The sequence below is a fragment of the Rhyacophila brunnea genome, unplaced genomic scaffold (assembly GCF_057557595.1).
Source record: "Rhyacophila brunnea isolate RB1 unplaced genomic scaffold, BYU_Rbru_1.0 scaffold_3, whole genome shotgun sequence".
Lineage (NCBI taxonomy): Eukaryota > Metazoa > Arthropoda > Insecta > Trichoptera > Rhyacophilidae > Rhyacophila > Rhyacophila brunnea.
The window spans coordinates 17,890,784-17,911,298 of NW_028232965.1; the positions used below are offsets into that span (position 1 = coordinate 17,890,784).

General features: G+C 34.2%; 1 protein-coding gene across 5 annotated transcripts in view; it reads right to left on the reverse strand.

Moving 5' to 3' along the window:
- Positions 1-522: 522 nt before the first annotated feature.
- Plp (Pericentrin-like protein) overlaps positions 523-20,515 on the reverse strand; it is a 59,517-nt gene continuing 39,524 nt past the window's right edge. For all 5 annotated transcript variants that reach the window (XM_085952760.1, XM_085952759.1, XM_085952758.1 and 2 more), the window contains 13 exons: positions 10,799-11,078; positions 9,632-9,844; positions 7,444-9,215; positions 7,076-7,341; positions 6,534-6,780; positions 6,085-6,333; positions 4,935-5,270; positions 4,676-4,843; positions 4,321-4,503; positions 4,026-4,189; positions 3,040-3,165; positions 2,056-2,460; positions 523-760 (listed from right to left, as the gene is read on the reverse strand). In XM_085952760.1, coding sequence (XP_085808886.1) covers positions 646-760; positions 2,056-2,460; positions 3,040-3,165; positions 4,026-4,189; positions 4,321-4,503; positions 4,676-4,843; positions 4,935-5,270; positions 6,085-6,333; positions 6,534-6,780; positions 7,076-7,341; positions 7,444-9,215; positions 9,632-9,844; positions 10,799-11,078 — 4,524 coding nt within the window. In that variant the 3' untranslated portion in view covers positions 523-645. The remainder of the gene's footprint in view (positions 761-2,055; positions 2,461-3,039; positions 3,166-4,025; positions 4,190-4,320; positions 4,504-4,675; positions 4,844-4,934; positions 5,271-6,084; positions 6,334-6,533; positions 6,781-7,075; positions 7,342-7,443; positions 9,216-9,631; positions 9,845-10,798; positions 11,079-20,515) is intronic.

Genomic DNA, 20,515 nt, shown 5'->3' on the forward strand with positions numbered 1-20,515 from the left:
CTAAATTAACACTCTCCTTTAAATACTTTATTTTTTGGCATTAATTTATTGTTAGTGAGCATTCAATAATGTAGCCGTAAGATTAAAATCTAATTATATTCCATACACATTATTAACAACACAACAGATTTATTTCATACACATCTCACTTAATTCCGTCTATAGGCACATGGAATAATAATTTTTATATAATAATTATATGGCTCGTTTGTAAAATAGAAACTTTTTGAGGTACTGATTATAAATAATGGCACTCTAAAAATAAATAACATGGCAATATTAATTAATTTGTGGTGATATCTGTATGAAAAGCCCAAAATAAGTTTATAAATAATTTAAAAATGTCAATTTAAAAAAAATATACTAAATGCTTCGAGATTCAATTATTAAAATTATTCATTTTTCCAATAATGTTGGTCAATATAAACTTAAATTCCGAGTCTTAAATAGTAATTCATCACTCAAAACCCGAAGAACCAGGTTTGATATTAAATGCAATAATGGTCATAGTATGAATGATAAAATAAATGAATTTTATACAAATTATTACATTCAAATACGTACAATAAAAGACGGTCTAACCATTGTCAATATACCAAACAGATTACAAGCTACATAGACTAATTTAAAAAAATAATTTTATGTTTACGGCGGGTCTCTGGGTGTATTCAGGGCTCGTTGAAGTGTGATGTTGAGTTGCTCCACTCGATCCATATATCGAGAAAAAATTGGTGATGTTGCTTCATGGTCAGAAGTTAGACTGCAAAAGAACAATATTAAAAATTATGTCTAATAATAAGGGATAATAAATAAGGGATACAATACACAAAGAAAACATGAAGAGAGCTTTTGATGAACGGACAACAGAATAGTCACAAATGGTACTCAGTACTAAGCATATAAATAATGTTTACCTATTGACATTTACCCATTTACAATATATTAATATATATTTGTGACAAATTGTGCGAATTGATTGGATCCTTTTATTCAATGAAGAATTAGAAACTTGTATAGTTTGAAATAAATAGCCAGTAATGGCTAAATAAAAAATCCTTGAAATCATTGGAGATAGTAATGAGTCAAGAATTTTCAAGCAGTCGGTCTGAAAGGATGTGTATTGGGTTGGTTTGCCATTATAACCATTCCACAGTCAAAATAAGGTGTCCAAATTCCATTTCTGGGCTTATAATTAATATGTTATAGCTTCGACCGTGTTTATATGGTGGTGGTAGGCTGTTAAGATTCAACATAAATAGTGCACATTAAACTTAGTCAGTCATATTTATTTGTATACATTGAACTAAGAATACAATTTTCAGATGGTGCTGGTTTTTTAAATTCAAATAAACCTTGCGTCAAACAAACCATAGTAGTTTAGGTATGTTATGGGCGATCCGACAAAAATGGTGCACACTTTTTCAGTCATACTTGTTTCGACTTCATACTGCAAAATGATAACTTTTCAGTAGAGCCATTTTAATGTTGTGATTACCACAACATTATATGCTGATTGCCGATTACGACTGTTGATATCTTCTAAATAAAATATAATTTTTTACTTTTGGTTTTACAAAAACGTGTATATTATGTACTTTAAAATTATTTAATAAAAGTCAATTAAGTCAAAATAAGATGCAGTTCTGACCTTTTACGTAGGTGTCGATTTGTTTTCGTTGAAATAAGAATACATATTACAGATGGTGTTGGTTAGTTTTTTTTTAAATTCATTATACCTACTATACCAAACCATAATCGATAAAAAATATTATTCTTCTATCTATAAAATATTTTTTGCATATTATCTACTATGGCTTGGATAAGGCAACGTTTAATTGAATTTTAAAAACCAACAAACATTATCTACCCTACACATTGTAGTCTTAGTTCAATGAAAATAATACGTTAGACTGACAAAGTTTAGTGTGCAATATTTATGTAGGATCACAGCCTATCTCGACCCTTCACCTCTGTTAATGGCATGTTTTTCTTAACTCCCCAACCCTAATTGAGTAACTTAGAAATGAAGACATTATGAATGAAAATGGTTTTAACCTTCTCGGTGAATAAATATGTTCATCGGCGTGCATCTCTGGCATGTCAGGATGTAGCTCCCGAAGTCTCGGAGAGTCTGGGGCGTGCCACTGATCCGCCACATCATACATTCCATAAGACTCCCGGTAAGCAGGATTGTTCCTACTCCTGTAAGGCATATTTATGGGTTGAGCAGATAGCAAAGGCACCGGCTGCCGTCCAGAGGCATGTCGATTGGCCAGCCTCTCGTGGGCGTGAGGGGCATGGCCGTGATCCATATTGACGGCACTTCCAATGGACCAGCTCAGAGGCTTGGCCGAAGGCGTCCCGTGTGCAAAGGATGGATTATTTAATGAAAGTCGGCCTTGCATTTCAGATTTAGGGCGGTAACTCGATGTCGGCACATGGGTGTAAGATTTGGATGTACTGAAAAAAGGTAAAGAAAAAAAATTATAGAAAATAAAACATTTAATCATTTGGAAATAACATGAAACAGTCATTTCTTTAGGATAATTATTTTTATTATTTTTTGTGCACTTTATATATTTTCAAACAAAAAAATATTAATCAGGAGGTAATTTTCAAAAGTGATTTGTTTGTGTGACGTGTTTGGAGTAGTTGACCATTAGATAATTGACATGTTATTTAAATGTGGTAATTAAAAGGTCACCAGTGATTGTGTTAATTAATATTTAATTACCACATTTAAATAACATGCTAATTATATCTAATATGGCCACCTGATGGGCAACGCACCAGTTGGGTTGGACGCAGTGAATGGGTTAAAATGCTACTAAATAGAAAAAACACAAACTTTTTAGAAAGAAGGAATGAAAATATCGGATTTTCTCATTTTGCCAAAAAGTGGATTTCACTAAATTTGAAAACCATCTCCTGTTTTGTGATAGTTGAAAAATGAGTGAAAAATCAAGAGTAGCATTTTCTGAATATTTTACTCAGAACTGTTTGTTATTTTTGCTGAGATGTGTATATTTGTCCACTCACCGTAACTCAGTGGGGTAAACATTGGGTATATTGAGATGAATATTGGCTCCGATTCTATTACCCGTGTGCCACCTTCTCACGAGGAATTTCATACGGAAGACTGCCGTAATGGTCAAGGCTACACACCTGCAAACGACATCAAAACATTAGTAAGCAAAGTATTCGTACATATATGGTAGTAAATTCTAATGGATTCAAGCTCTGTACTATTCCATTTAAGTCGTTTTTTGCGACCCGGGTTTCGCCTTTCGGCATCTTCAGGCGTCGTGTACACTCACCAAAGGCAAACACACACTGACAACGAACACCCTTAACTCTACCCTATATAGTAAATCGATACAATAAAGTAGGTAAAAACTCCATTACCTACCTATTTAGTCAGAAATTACAACAAAAAATACAACAAACAAATTATGAATAGCTGAAGTAAAAAACCTAATTAGTAAAAACCCTCTCTTATTAATAACAATACACTGGACAGCATATTATTATAATAAATCGTCAAACCTAATAATAGGTCAAAATTCTTTATAACAACAAAAATAGGTTTGACGATTATAATAATATGCTGTCCAGTGTATTGTTATTAATAAGAGAGGGTTTTTACTAATTAGGTTTTTTACTTCAGCTATTCATAATTTGTTTGTTGTATTTTTTGTTGTAATTTCTGACTAAATAGGTAGGTAATGGAGTTTTTACCTACTTTATTGTATCGATTTACTATATAGGGTAGAGTTAAGGGTGTTCGTTGTCAGTGTGTGTTTGCCTTTGGTGAGTGTACACGACGCCTGAAGATGCCGAAAGGCGAAACCCGGGTCGCAAAAAACGACTTAAATGGAATAGTACAGAGCTTGAATCCATTAGAATTTAAATTCAAATTCCATCAAGTACCTTCGGTCGAAAGTATTAATATTATATATGGTAGTGTTTTTACGTTTTTATAGATATCGGAAAAAGTTGAATTATTAACAATGAGTGACCATTACTTGAATCTTTTCCATCCCTTAGACCGGAAAGGTCTTCCCGGATCTCCCAGGCGAGTTCTCCATTGGTCCAGAGCAGCTGCCACTCCCATTAAGTATCGCTTCTGCCACAATAGTGCTTTCCGATAGCTGTCCACGCGCATATATCGTCCATACAGAAAACGAACCTGCATAATAAATATGAATGAAATGGATGATGAATGGGTTGCTGTTATAAATTTTGTTTCGTTAAACTCTATGTCAGATTTGATGTTATATTCGTACTGAAATTCTTTTAATATATTTGAGAACAACGAACCTGTTGGTCAACACCTTCTGGCAAATTAGCCATAGACAATGAATTTTTTCCATTGAGTTTAATTTGATCTTCGAGCTGTTGAAGTTTGGTCTGCAGGTCTCTCCTTTCTTGGGTGAGCTCTTTCACTGTCTCCGACATGTGAATATTTTCAGTCATGTGTTGCCGTAGTAAAGTTTGCATTTCCTATAAATAGATACATATTGCTAATTTTAAATTCACCTCCAAAACAAGCCCATTAAATTTGAACCAAACTTAATCAGACACATAATATCCAGAAAGTCACGATAAGGCTCTACAATAGTCGATGAGTATGGGTCTTACTCTGTAGGGTAGCGTGAGTATCAATATATCTTACTTTCAAATGATGCACAGTATCCTGATCACCGGTTCCTTTATCTAACATATTTCCATCCGCTGCAAGAAGAGTTTGTAACTTTCTCTCTCTCTCGGCTGCCATTTCTAAGCGATGCTTCAAAGATAAGTTTTCCGCATTCAGATCTGTTTTTTGCTGTTCCAGTTCGCACTGTAATAAAAACAAATAATTCAATCAACGACACAACACCAATTCAGAAAGAGTGATTACTTAAAAGAATAATTGATCGTGTTGTGCTTACCAATAATATTTTGTAGGAATCCGTCTTGTCGACGCCTCGCTGCGACTCTTGTAACAGAGTCAGTTTCTTTTCTAAGTTTGATATCTCGTTCTTCTGCAGATGAAGTCTCTCTCTGGAATGAACCAATTCCAGATGCATTTCATGCGTCTGTCTCTTCATCTCGGCCAGTTCACCTTTGTATGTCTTCACCTGCTCTTTGCTGGCGTCAATCTCTTTCTGGAACCACAGTTTTTCCCTGTCCAAAACGTTTTGAAGGTCAACCAATCTTCCTTTTTCACGGTCAAACTTTACTTTCAATAACATAACCTCACTTTTCAGCAACTCGGTGATTTCATTCTGAAATAACGATCAATGCATTCAGTGTTAAGCAAAATAATAAATCTGTACAAACACATGTCACGACCAATTTTAATGATTTTAACATTTAAAAACAAATAGATATGCCCTTTATTGTTTTAACACGATTAGGCGATATTGCCAATGTAAATCAATTATGTATTCATATAATGACTACAAATTCAAATGTGTACAGTCAAAGATATACCAGATAAAGCCTAAATATATTAAGAGCATACTTCAGTGAAACGGCAAATAATTTTCAGCAATAGGTGGGACGTAATTTTGCATGCGTTGCCAGTCGGAGAGCGATAGTTGACCTGTGAGCACATCAATTTATTTTGTGATGGCGTCGGAGGAATTAATTCTTAAATCGTGTAAAGACGACTAAAAAAACATTACGTATTTACTCGAAAAACAAAACATGTCAATGAATATATTATTATTATTACTTAAATAACAATAAACATAACATTAAATGGACGCATGTTGAATTCTTATGACAAATTATGTTTTGTTTGTCACGCGTTGTTTTCACAATCTGCGCGTTGCGTAGTCGCAATTGTTTTAGACCATGCCTCAGCTGAAGTATAGCCTTAAGGAAAACCGAAAAAGGAGAACTTACATACTTTGATAGACTTTTAATAATAATATGTCAAAGAATGTTATGCCCAACATGCATCTTCTTCATACCACTGCTCCTCAATTTTTGAACCTCTTTGAAATAAGGGTGTATGAGACGGTATATAAGACAGTTTATTTTATAATTGAGTTTATTTTTGATGGATTACAAAAAGAAGAAAAAAGTTCTAACCTGATCTTCAATCTGCGCATTGGCATTCTCGAGCTTGGCCTGCAGTCCCATCCCCACGTCAGCGGTGACTTCGTCGCTACCCGACTTGGCTTTCAGATTGTCCAACTGCTTTTTCAGCTTGTCCAAATGTTTTTGCAGCTGCTCGCAATTCAATTTCTCTCGTTCCAAAAGCATCTTCAGTTCAGATTCCGAATCCAATGCCACTTCAAGGCGCCCTCTTAATATCTGAATTACATTAGAGTCCTGGCACTATAAAGAAACAAAATATGATTTATTGAAACGTCTTAATCACATTCAATGATTTTTTGGACCACAACTGATAAAACATTGTAAAATACATCAGTGTAATAATATGAGCGATTAAGTTGATCAACTGGTTCTTTGAATAAGTCCAACATCAATAAATAATAAACAAAACACATAAAAGTACACTAAAAAGAATTATTTACCTGAATGTTGCTAGACATTTGTTTCTCGGTATCCAAAAGCAATTGCAGTCTGGCCGAAGTGTCCTTCTCGACTTCACTATTTTGTTCAAGGGTCTCGAGGTCCGTCATGAGATTCTCCCGGACGCTGTTCAGCTCTTGAATCAAGTTTTCGCGCTCCATCAGCTGCTGTTTCAGACGCCCATTTTCAACTGACACTTCCTTCAAACGGTGATCTCTCTCTCTATCAGACAGCGAATCATGATGACTTCTGTAAAAAATAAATGTCATAAAACCCCTGGTATGTAGATTGAAACTGCTGTACATTTTGAGTAATTCAAATGTTTGGCAATACGTAATGAATTGTAACTGGTAAGTTATGACTGTAATAAGTAACAATAGCCAGGAAATGTGAACACCTGCTAAACGCGTTCACATTGTACATTGTACAGTGTACAGCATCAATTATCACAGATCCCCCAATACAAGTAGTTAGTCGGAAATATTCAAACAATGCAAGAGTTGTCGCGGCACAATATAATGTTATTGTAAGTGATATTACATACCTTTGGATCTCATCCCTCAAAGAAGCCACTTCTCCTTCCAGTTGGCTAAATTCTTCACTCTTCCGTATAAGTTTGTCGCGCAAATCGTTCACATTACCTTCTTCGCGCAATTTATCCATCACATTTTTCAATCGCTCCTGCAAATCGTTGCGTTCCAGTATAACAGCATTCAGCATCGAGTCTTTCTCGGAGATGTAGCTTTTCAGATGCTCCACTTGCATTTGAACGTCATTTATCTCCAACTTGGCTCTTTCTAACTGCAATACCTAATTAAAACAGAAAAAACGGTATCAAAATATCCATTTCACCATGTAAGTATATATTGATAAAATAACCACCGTATGGTACTCAGGAAAAATATTACATACTTTGAGGTTCAATGTGCTTCTCTTTTCGTTCAAATGATAATTTAGTGAAGATATGCGTTTCCTAATTTTTTCCAGACTCCATCGGTCGTCTCCAGGCAATCGCTCTCCGCTCTGTTCGTTGGGCGAATCCAAGTAGTCGTATTCTCTGAGCAGCGAGTTGAACTCTTCCAATATTTGCAGTCCTTCAATGTGAACGTCGCTCGGTTGCGCTTGCAAATTTCCCTGCGACACGGACTGTTCCAACTGGGAGGTGTTTTCCAATTCATGTTCTAACTTCGAAAGGTTCTCTTTGATCTTTGAGTTTTCAGATTGTATTTCAAAGTTTTTCTCTGTTAACTTTTTGACTTCGAAAATTAACTCTGAATTATTACGGTTCATTTGACTTTCATTCTCACGGAGAGTTAGATTTTCGTTTTCGAGGACTTCGAGCCGTTCATTGCTCTGGGAGAGTCTCCTCTGGAAGTCGTCCAATCGGTCCAGGTTTTCATTGAGATTGTCAATTTGCAAATTCTTTTCTGCCAATACCTTTTCCAGTTCAGTCGACTTCTCCCTGAGGTGCATATTCTCCATAGATTTATTCTGTGACAGATGTTCAGCGGCCAGTAGAGACTGACATTTCTCTTCAGTTTCAGACAGCATATGCTGCAAATTTCGTTTTTCTTTTGCCAGTTCTATAAGGACAGTTTCTCTCTGGACGATGTCTTCTTTTAAAGTGCGCAATTCTTTCTCTTTCTCGTTCGAATCAAGAATCGCCTCCTCCAGTTTTTGCTTCAGAATCGTTTCACCGTTGACAAATTTATCGAGCTGATTACTATAATATTGTTTATCTTCTTGCATAGTTTGCAAGCTGTTTTGCAAAACACTTTTCAATTCATTCACCTCGCACTTGACTGTAGGGAATTCAGAGAGCTGTTCTTCCGCAATTTTCAATTCCGACGTTCTCATCTCCAATTCGTCTTTTAAAATTGATATTTCATGTTTCAGTTGAGTGAGTATATCCGGATATAATTTTTGCTCCAAATCAGCCTGAATTCCTAGTTCTCGTAACGATTTGATTTTACTTTTTTCACTCTCTTCCAAATTACTTTTCTCGATGACGATAGAACGGGGACTTTCAATATTTGCAGACTTTTCACCTTTCAATTTTGCCACATCATGATTTGCGTCATCGGAAGAATTTACAGCGGAGAAATCAATTCGCTTAGGTTCCACTGACGTGTCCTTATCTTCCGATGCGTCTTTATTTGGAAACATGGAACAATTGTCACTGAGAACGTTGGATGTCACTCTGTTATCACTGTCAGCATTAAATGTTGAAAATTTATCAACATTCAAAGACAAACCGAATGCAGTGGTTTCGTTGACATTCCTTCTGTATTTATCGAAAAGCCCTTCCACATCTTTTGGAGAATTTTCGAACTCGGGTAAAGTATTATGTTTTTCAGATTCAGGACTCACATCTTGCAACATGTGTTGCGATTTATCAGATATCGCTGTTGTTTGCAAAACAGTGGATGCGCCGATTAGTAATTGGTCATTCTCGGGCAATTGAGTGGCGTTCTGGTCTTTCATATTATTTGCAGATATCACCAACTGTCCTGATAAAAAGCTCTGCGGTCTGCATATTTCCGCTTTCCTGATGACGTCTGGTTCATCAAATTCTGATATTGATAATATATCACTCAACGTTCTGGCCGAAAGCTTCCCATCATTGTTGACTTCTTTCTCGCTATTTGACAAGTGCTTTAAAACTTCATCATCGAGCTGTATGTCTGAAAAGAACACATTACAATTTTCATTAGATATCCTTGAAATTCAACAGCAAAAAAACTATATACCTATATATATATTTCGCTCTTCCTAGTCCCGGCAGGATTAACCAACTTACTGCTGATTTATTTACCTTTGGCTAGATTGTTAGTGTGTATAAAACATGATTTTGAATGGTTTTAAATTTTTTTTTGCAAAGTACAATTACGGCAGACTACAAGCCTATCTCCAAAACAATCCATCAATAACTTAATTAATTAATTTACAGCTGTCAATATCAATAACTTAAACATTATAGTATTAAAAAAAACTTGTCCCGAACTATTATAATGGAATTCTACCGCACAAATGACAGTTCAATTAATACGATAATTTTTGGCTGCAGGTAGCCGCAATTCAGTAAATCTCTAATACTAACTCAATACGGCCTGCAGATGTTTTTCTTTTTCCAGCAACTGCTGTCTGAGTATATGAATGTCTGCATTCTTATCGGCAACAACAGACTCGAAGAAGCCCGGGACGGATTCGTGGTGCAGACGGTTGGACTCCAACACCTCCTGTAACTCTCTAACTTTGGACTGCTGCTCTCGTAAGTCTCTTCTGAGCCGCTGTATCGTCTCCTTGCTTGAGCCTGCAATCAACAATTCTTTCAAATATAAGACCAACAGTAAATTCTACGTCATAAATAGTCTTGTACTCTTTCACGAAATGTTTTAGTGACACGTTTTATATTCACTCCTTATGTGTATTGTCCTAATATTATGCGGAACGCACCGGTAATCGGCAACACCAATTAGAAAGACTTTTAACTGTGATCAACCAAATTGCTTTTGTTATCACAATAGGTACATTATATTCCAACGGTTTTGAAACAAAGTTATTCTCGTTAATTCTACTTTAACTCATTTAGTGCTGACACTGCGACTGGCGCGTTTGCATTAGTTGACCATTAGATATAATTAACATGATATTTAAATGTGGTAATTAAATATTAAGTCAGTATTATTTAGGTCAGCAGTGATTGTGTTAAAACCAATCTTCAGGACGGTTGACTATAACTAAAAGATGTAAGATAAGTTCTGAAGATGGGTTTATAGCCCGATACAGCTGTCAACGTAAATGACTCAATTAAAGTAGAATTAACAAAAATAATTTTCTTTCAAAACCATTATGGAATTGCTCTATTTACCTTACTTCCTTGTAGTTATATTATGTACTTGTATTATTTCACTGTTTACATTGTTACTTATTTTCTGTATATGTATCACAATGTGTTGTGAACGTCTATGTTCACACGTGTAAATAAATAAATTTCAACTTGATAAAAGATTGCTATACTTTTAGTAAATTAACTAAAAAAATTATCATTATACATGCCACCAGCAGATACATACTAGGTATACATGGCCTGCTAAATATGACGAAAGGCAAAAGCTGGACTAGTTAAAACCAATTTAACGGAAAAGTACAAGACTTCAAGACGTTTAGTCAATAAGTAATACATAATTTACTAAGATTTAGACTGAAAAATATACTAAAAAATATTTTCTGACAATAATAAAGATGCACAATAAAATCAATTTACCTGCACATGAAGTAAGTTCTTGCTCTTGGTCCACAAGTCTCTTTTTAGTGCTCTCCACGAGAGCCTTGAGGCGCGCCACTTGCTTGTCACGGCTCTCCAGCGCCTCCTTCAGCAGCTGCACTTGCGAGCGCGCCTCGTCCAGCTGCAGCTCTTCGGCGCTGGTGTGCCGCAGCGCCTCGGCCGTGTTCCGGGTCTGTTCCAGTTTGGATTGCAGGGATGATATCCTCATGCTCTGCTCCGATATCCGCTCGTGAAGGACGTCCCGCTCCGTTCTGAGTCCCTAGCAAATGACAATCTCAATAGTTACTATGTACCTACTCATTTTTCTCTCCACCACCCATTCAGTCGATTATGTAGACCAGGGGGGGGCAAACTTTTTGGATGGAGGGCCAAATTCAAGAATTCAAAATGAGTGGCGGGCCGCAAGTAAAATACCATTTTTAGATATACACTATTTATTATCACGAAAAATAAACATTACAAAAAAATTAATTAGAAGAACGAAACTGTTTTTTTTAACATTTTTTAAATTCAGGTGTTAATTTTGTAGTTGATATTCTCAAAACTGCTTGTAAATGGGCATCGGAGATATTTGATCGTAAAGAATTTTTATTGAGGTTCATGATCGAAAATGTTTGTTCACATATATAGGTTGATCCAAAAATAACGAACATTTTTCTTGCATAATCTTTAAGTTGGTCGAATTTGTCTGAATTAAGGGCTTTGTAAAATTTGGAGATTTCTTCACGATGATGCAATTCTTTTAAATCAGTGTCACACTGCAGATCAATAATCTTAAGTTGTAGCTCTGTCGGTACACCATGCCCCCCACATCTTGACGCGGGCCCCGAAGCCAGGGTCTTGGGCGGGCCCCCTACCTATCGCTATGGTTAAAGGCAGTCTGACGCTCTCCAGTATTGTTTTTCAAATGGTGTTCGAGGTCAAATAAAATTCAGTGTAATTTAGCGATTTTTTAACACAGTATTTCTCAACACGTCCCAACAACTATATGTTTTAAAATGGTAATAAGTTAGAAGTAAGCTAGCGCCGCAGGCGACTTTTTTTTGCTATTAGAGCAAAATTAAGATGTGTGTTTATCTCATTTATCTGGTCGACCCGTCACGCTGGGCCCCCCCTGAGCCCGGGCCCCTAGGCTAGAGCCCTGTCAGCTCCCCCCTTGTGGGGGCCATGCGGTACACTATCAATATCTATTGAAAATGGATTGCGTACTATTGCTAAACTTGTCTCAATTTTTTGGAAGTCACCAAATCTTTGTGAAAAATCGTCATTCAGAGCTTTAATAATTTTACCATATTATTCAAATTTATATTCTGGTATATTCAGCAACTTCAAAGTTGGAAAGTGGTCCATGTTGTTATTCGATATTTGTCGAAGGATTAACTTGAGTTTTAATTGAAATCCAATCAAACTTTTTACCATATCATGGGCATATATTTTTTTTCCTTGCAACGCGGAGTTAAAAGTATTTAAATATGTCACGATGTTCAACGTCGAAAATATTGGTTACATAGTGTGAGACGAGACGCAAGGAAGACGTACCTACTGAGATAACACATTTACGAAACAACAAATTCTTCAAATTTTAATCTATTGTCAATATTTCTTAAAAAATTATAAAAAAGTTATTCGTAATCAGAAGTACAATTAATGATGGCGGGCCGCAAAAAAATACCCGGCGGGCCACATGCGGCCCGCGGGCCGCAGTTTGCCCCCCCCTGATGTAGACAGTCGTAGTACAATCAATAGTGTCCCAGGAGTAACATTCAAAGACATTGGCATGCACTAGTATGCATGAATCCTACTCTGGTTTAATTTATTACATATTACCTTACATATATACCTTCTCCTGTCATTAGACGCTGCGCTAGAAATCTGAAAAATTTCCCCTCTCAGAGTCCAACTCGTGAAGCTCTTCTATTTCAACTACTTAATTCCTTTATTGCATTACATATAGAGGAATAGATAACTCATCAATATATATTTTGAATCCAAATCACTTCGGACATTGATATATTCCATTTAAGTGAGGTGAGTTTAGGTAGATTTTGTTAATGATTTTTTAATATAGGACCTACTTTGTTCACTGGGTTTGCTTCCATGTACTTTTTTACTCATAGTATTCTGTATTTTATTTAAACATTTCTAACACATATTTTTCTTAATTATTTATGTCACGTCAAATTTGAATCATCACATTGAGAAAAATTTTCTCCTCAGAGTTCTGAAGAAGTCATAATGTAAATCCATATTATAAGTAAATGACAAAAGACTTGGCAACATACTTTAACGAATGTCAATTATACATGGAAATACATTGTAATAATAAAAATAAAGCTCAATATAATATAATACCAATGCCAAATAGTTAGAGATTAGGGCCGGTTTCATCATTTTATCAAGTCCTGATCTCTCGATCATTATTCAATTATGTGTACCAAGTATTATAGCCTACTACAGACAGACAGACATACGCCTTCTCGCAAACAGATTATATAATTGTTTGGAAACCTTTTCCCCTATGCAAGCACAAACATTTCAATTCAAACTCCATATCTGCAAACATTGCTATCCAATTAAATGTACTTTGGAACAGTCGAGGTTGTAAAAAACACGTAATGAAAGGGTGAAAAGTATCGCGTAAATAAGTCAACACAACTCGCACGTGTTTTCCATTTGAGGCAGAATACAAGAAAACATTGGCATTTATATATAAACACTTAAAATATTATATTACAAATGTATATCGATAGTTTCAGACAACTTTTAAACTATTTGTAGACATTGTTTACGAGCAGATGCATGTTGGTATGTAATAAGCTTTATTCTGATTATTCTAAAAACAATATTCGATCAGTTTGGATGAATGTGAATACTTATATTGAAACCGCAGTTCAAATGTCATAAAATTAATTTCAATTGTAAAAGAAAAATTTCAATACCTCAATAGATGCACATTGATGAAACTAAACTTCAGAATAAATGCAAACACAATAACATTATTTACTATTTTAATGATAAAGCACTATTCAATTTATCAAACTCTGTAATTAATTATAATAAGTGGGTAATTAAAAGTATTTCAAAAACTCTTAATACTTCAAGAAACCTACTGGACTACCTACTGCATAAAAATATCTGAACAAGTAGTCATTCAATATAATTGTAATGGGAAACACAGTTGAGTGCTCATACGCATTTACTGAATATGAGTATCACATTGGGATAGCAGCCAAGAAGCCAACATTGACCTATTTAAAGAAAACAGCGAAATTTACAGTTTGATAGATATTATTGAGTTATATTCAAACATTAAATATGTCACTTATGAAACTATCCTAAATGACGGCATGATGCATAACAGATTGTAATTTAAATATCGGGTAAAATATTAGCCTAGTTGATGATTAGTTGAAATGTCAACAAAATATTTTGGAATAGAAGATTTTTGTATTATATATTATCACAATGTATACCTTTAAATCTAATCCAGATTCATCCATAATCAAAGCGGGAGCCATTATTATCCTTCAAATAAAAATCCAAAGGAGGAACAAGTTTTTTTTTAAATAATCAATAACTAAACTTAAAATTGTACCCAGCATTGATTTAAATGCCAGATGTTTGAATAAGCTATTTTAAGATACTTCCAGCCATTAGATAACATTTTAAATGAATATGCCCACATCACTTTTACTTATCTTAATATAATGAGTAAAAAACACTGTATGAAAACAAAGAACATAAACAGTGACACATGTTTTAAGGTCAAATAAATTTCAAAACTAATATGACGTAGGTTTTAATTAATTATTATTATCATAAAAAAACTCTTAAGTATATTAATGAAATCCACCAGAATAAATATTTCATTATGGAATCATGGTAAAACATAATTTCAATTCGGTTGCGTTACATAAAACTTTTTGTTGTTTTTTTTTCTTATTTTGCACTGTATAATAAAATCAAATAGAAACGCGGAATTCAGCAATATGAACATAGCACCGTAATTAACTGAAAATAAACTGTTGTTTTTGTGCGACGTCAACATGACAGTTGTGCTCGAGCCAAAAACTTTATACGTAGTGAATCAAGCATGCGAACAGACCGTAGCAATGTCATTCAGTTAATTGGTGATTTAACATAACTACACGTTGATCTATGAATCCCCGGTGTAGGTTACAATACTAGCCACAATATGCATATTTGAATTTCGATATACCTACCTACACAACTGTTTAATATGTAAAGAATGTATTTTTATATTAACCATTGTTTAAAGTTATATTATATAGTTACTATTCCTATCGACATCACAATATTGTTGGTCCTTTCATCTTTCCAATGTAGGATGCAATTTTACACACAAAAGACTCCGAGCACTAATAAAAGCTCCCAAAGATCCTTAAACTCACTGACATAGTTTTTTTTTTTTTTTTTAATATTAATTGCTTTCAAGGTTTTCTATTTTACTCTGATGGATTAAGCATTGTCAGTGCACCGCAGTATAGGTCTCCCCAAGCTCCATTTATAATAATATTATTTTAAACGTAATCAATATGAAAAATTGACAGTCTTAATAATGGTCTCATAACCAAAATAGCAATTGACGGGAAAAAATAATTTTGTGGAATTCTTATTAAGGTGAATGCTAAGCCCACCAGAGGAACCTAACGGAAAAATATGACATTGAGACATTTTAATCATAATTTACATTTTAAAGTGTTTTAATTAATCAATGTGTATCTAATACATTAAAAGACAATATTTGTTGTTTTTATTTAATAAAACGCAATTTTTTTTTATAGTACTTATTCCACTTTAATTAATATATTAGGACCGGTTTCGTCCGCCTCAGTGGGACATTTTCAAAATGTCCCACTGGGGCGGACGAAACCGGTCCTAATATATTAATTAAAGTGGAATAAGTACTATAAAAAAAATTGCGTTTTATTAAATAAAAACAACAATACAATGCAGTTCCACCATGAATTGACAGTTAACAAAATAAAAGAAATTAGAGAAAAAATATTTGTTTTTAAATTCAGGGATAAACTTATCATTATGAAATGTGGATTCATTAAACAATCCTATCTAGTATTATCACATATTATTTTATGGTTATGTTTATAATTGAAATTTGATTTATTAATCTTAATTATATGAATATAACATATTTTTGAATATTTCAGTTTTAATTTATTTTATACTTCATATAAAATCTAATTTTAGTATGGTAACAATATTAAAACTCTCAATAATTAATAGTTACATAAAATATATCAATTAAATTCAAACCAATGTCCAAACAAGTCTTTATGTGGTAAAATATAGTATAGTGAAAGAATGCTTGTGATTTTTTTTTTTAAGTAATATACTCTTACTAAGTAGCAAAAATACTAGGTGGGCATTCTATGAACCAAACAAAAATCTTCTGTCTATCATTGTGAAAAATTAATAAAAGTGTAATAAACAGAAAACATTGAGAAACCTTAAACCAAATTATAGTGGATTCAGTTGAAGAGGACGACGAGGGTCAATAAACACAACACAATGAAACCAATTAACCAATTATTAAAAACCCCTCACTGTGATCATTGGTGCGTTAAAATCATACAGGCGCCCGAGTCAATCAAATCTGTTTTGTACATGCCTCTTATTTGAAAATATTACAAAGAGATCAAAGAAAATTGATAGTTTGCAAGATTTTAATAAGAATTGATTTATCATATTGCAATCATATAATTATGTAGTGTAAACTCACCAACCAACATTATTTGTGACAAACAAAATGAATTAATACCGTACAGCGGGTGTGGTGCTAAATAAAAAAAAGTCCCGGAACGTTTATTAATTATAATATATTAGGTGCCCCCCTCCCCTCATCTTAAAATGTTGTGTTTATGAGTTTTCAAACAAAGTCAGTCAGAAGCTAGCTATGTGGTCAGTGTATTAACATGAGATGGGTGTGAATGATCAAATTCAGTAATGCGCATTTTACCACAATCACCTCGGAAATAGACTAACAGCGTTGTTTTCACATTTAAACGCTCAGTTTATTTGGTGTGAAAATTTTATTCAGGTAGCATTTAAATTTTAAATAACAATGACACAATTTTCTATATTCACATGATTTAAGGGGTATAATTTAGTATAAAAAGGACCTCGGCATCGTAAGCACGTTAATTTAAATCGATCTTTTCGCAAAAATCACTAATCATCAGAGATTTTATTTCAAGAAACATTATTATTAATATTGATATTGTCGCCGCCAAACATTATTATTTGATAAACACCTGCACGTTGTCCGCCGATCAGAAAACAGGGCTGTCAAAATAATATATGTATTATTATTTTTAAAATGTTAATTTCATCATAGTTTTTAATCAAACCTGTGCAAGTACATGATACTGATAACTTGGGTGGATTTCGTAGCAAACATACTATTGATATATCTACGGGTATATTATTATTATAACCCAATTCAAATTGAACATAGGTTGATACTCAAATACTATTATGGTATGTTTATGATTTCGAGAAAATAATATGATGGTATATAATCCATATCAATTATTTGAAAACATTACATTCACATGTACCTACATATTATAGTGTAAAGATCAGATAACTGTTTACTTTGCAAGATAACATCAAAATGTGTATATGCTTATCTAAATGACGAATGACATTCATGAGGGAGCACAGATGAAAGCTTGGAAATGTGTTTTTTTCTATTTCAGAATATTTTAATTGTGTATTATTTTATTACAGATTGAAGGTCAACTTCATATAACTAATATATAAAAATGAATATTTGTGTGTTTGTTTGTTCGTATTTAATGCGCAGCCATACCGTTCATCCGATTGCAATAAAACTTTGTAAACTTATTGCTTGCACTTGCGGAAAGAGTATAGGCTATACTAATATATAAAAATGAATGTCTGTATGTCTGTCTGTCTGTGTGTCTGTCCCGTATGCGTTCCTATACCATTCATCCGATTGCAATGAAATTTTGGTGAGTGGTTGTATGCACACCCATGAAGGTTTCTGAATTAGAAAAATCATCATCTTTTTCTTCTTCTTCATTCTATTTTCTTTTATTCGTATGGTTCCTATACCATTCATTTGATTGCAATGAAATTTTGGTAAGTGATTATATGTACGTCCATAAAGGTTTCTGAATTATAAAAATCATCACCTTCTTCTTCTTCTTCATTCTATCTTCTTTTATTCGTATGGTTCCTATACCGTTCATCCGATTGCGATGAAACCTTCGTCAGTTGTTGTGTTAACACCCGCAAAGGTTTCTGAAACAGTACAACCATCTTCTTCTTCTTCTTCTTCATTTTATCTTCTTTTATTCGTATGGTCCCTATACCATTCATCCGATTGCAATAAAACCTTCGTCAGTTGTTGTGTTAACACCCGCAAAGGTTTCTGAAATAGTACAACCATCTTCTTCTTCTTCTCAATTTTATCTTCTTTTATTCGTATGGTCCCTATACCATTCATCCGATTGCAATAAAACCTTCGTCAGTTGTTGTGGTAACACCCACAATGGTTTTTGAATTAGTACAACCATCTTCTTCTTCTTCTTCTTCTTCTATTCTATATTCTTCTATTCGTATGCGTTCCTATTCCATTCATCCGATTGCAATAAAATTTTCGTCAATAATTGTGCCAACACCCGCGAAGGTTTCTGAATTAGTACAACCATCTTCTTCTTCTTCTTCTTCATTCTATCTTCTTTTATTCGTATGGTCCCTATACCATTCATCCGATTGCGATGAAACCTTCGTCAGTTATTGTGGTAACACCCGCAATGGTTTTTGAATTAGTACAAGAATCTTCTTCTTCTTCCTTGGTTCCTATACCATTCATCCGATTGCAATGAAATTTTGGTAAGTGGTTGTATGCACATCCATAAAGGTTTCTAAATTAGAAAAATCATCATTTTCTTCTTCTTCTTCATTCTATCTTCTTCTTTTCGTATGCGTTCTTATACCATTCATCCAATTGCGATGAAAATTTGACCAGTTGTTGTGCGCAAGCCCGCGAAGGTTTCTGAATTAGTACAACCATCTTCTTCTATTCGTATGCGTTCCTATACCATTCATCCGATTGCAATGAAACTTTGGTGAGTTGTCGTGCGCACGCCTGCAAAGGTTTCTGAATTAGTAAAACCATCATCTTCTTCTTCTATTCGAATGCGTACCTACACCATTCATCCGATTGCAATGAAACTTTGGTGAGTTGTCGTGCGCATGCCCACGAAGATTTCTGAATTAGAAAATCATCTTCTACTTCTATTCTTATGCGTTCCTATACCATTCATCCAATTGCAATGACATTTTGATCAAGTGTTGTGCCCTTGCCCGCAAAGGTTTCTGAATTAGTACAATCATCTTTTTCTTCTTCTATTTGTATGCGTTCTTATGCCATTCATCCGATTGTGATGAAATTTTGACCAGTTGTTGTACGCACGCCCGCAAAGGTTTTTGAATTAGTACAACCATTTTCTTCTTCTTCTTCTATTCGTATGCGTTCCTATACCATTAATTCGATTGCAATGAAACTTTGGTGAGTTGTCGTGCGCATGCCCACGAAGATTTCTGAATTAGAAAATCATCTTCTACTTCTATTCTTATGCGTTCCTATACCATCCATCCAATTGCAATGAAATTTTGATCAAGTGTTGTGCCCTTGCCCGCAAAGGTTTCTGAATTAGTACAATCATCTTTTTCTTCTTCTATTTGTATGCGTTCTTATGCCATTCATCCGATTGTGATGAAATTTTGACCAGTTGTTGTGCGCACGCCCGTGAAGGTTTTTGAATTAGTACAACCATTTTCTTCGTCTTCTTCTATTCGTATGCATTCCTATACCATTAATCCGATTGCAATGAAACTTTGGTGAGTTGTCATGCGCATGCCCACGAAGATTTCAGATTTAGAAAATCATCTTCTTCTACTATTCGTATGCGTTCCTATACCATTCATCCAATTGGGATGAAACTTTTGTCAGTTGTTGTGCGCACACCTGCGAAGGTTTCTAAATTATTATTATATTAAATACAAAGTTTGTTGTTTGTTTGTTCCATCCAATTTTGATTTTTTTTTACTACATATTAATAACATTAATAACGTTTTCATATTTTGGATTCAATTTTAATTTAGTGTTCTTATGTTTGACCTTTACTCCTATTAGAATTATTTTCATATTGGCATATTGTATTACACAGATATTTTAATATTAAAAAAATAATTACCTCTTATTATTTTTCAAATATCTAAGATAAATATAACCACGAAGCGACCCTGTGCGAAGCCGGGTACTTCAGCTAGTAACTAATAGAAAATACTTTTTGTTTCTACGAATAAAAAAAGACAGGAAGGAAGATGTGTACAAATCACGGCAATCAGAAAGGCCGGCAAATATGGCCGACAATGCGTGATACACAAACATAAAATACACAAAAATTACAAACACATTCGAAGTTTGCCGCACACGTACAGACCACGTGATATTTGTTTACGCAAAATCGTCGCTTTTCAAAATGGCGAATTTGATTGCCAGATTTTACTGCGATGAATCAGTATGTTCCTTCTTGTCTTTTTTTATTCGTAGGTTTGTTTACTATGTACACCGAGAAATTTCCATTTATAAAATCGGAAACGATTTTTACAGAAGAGTTT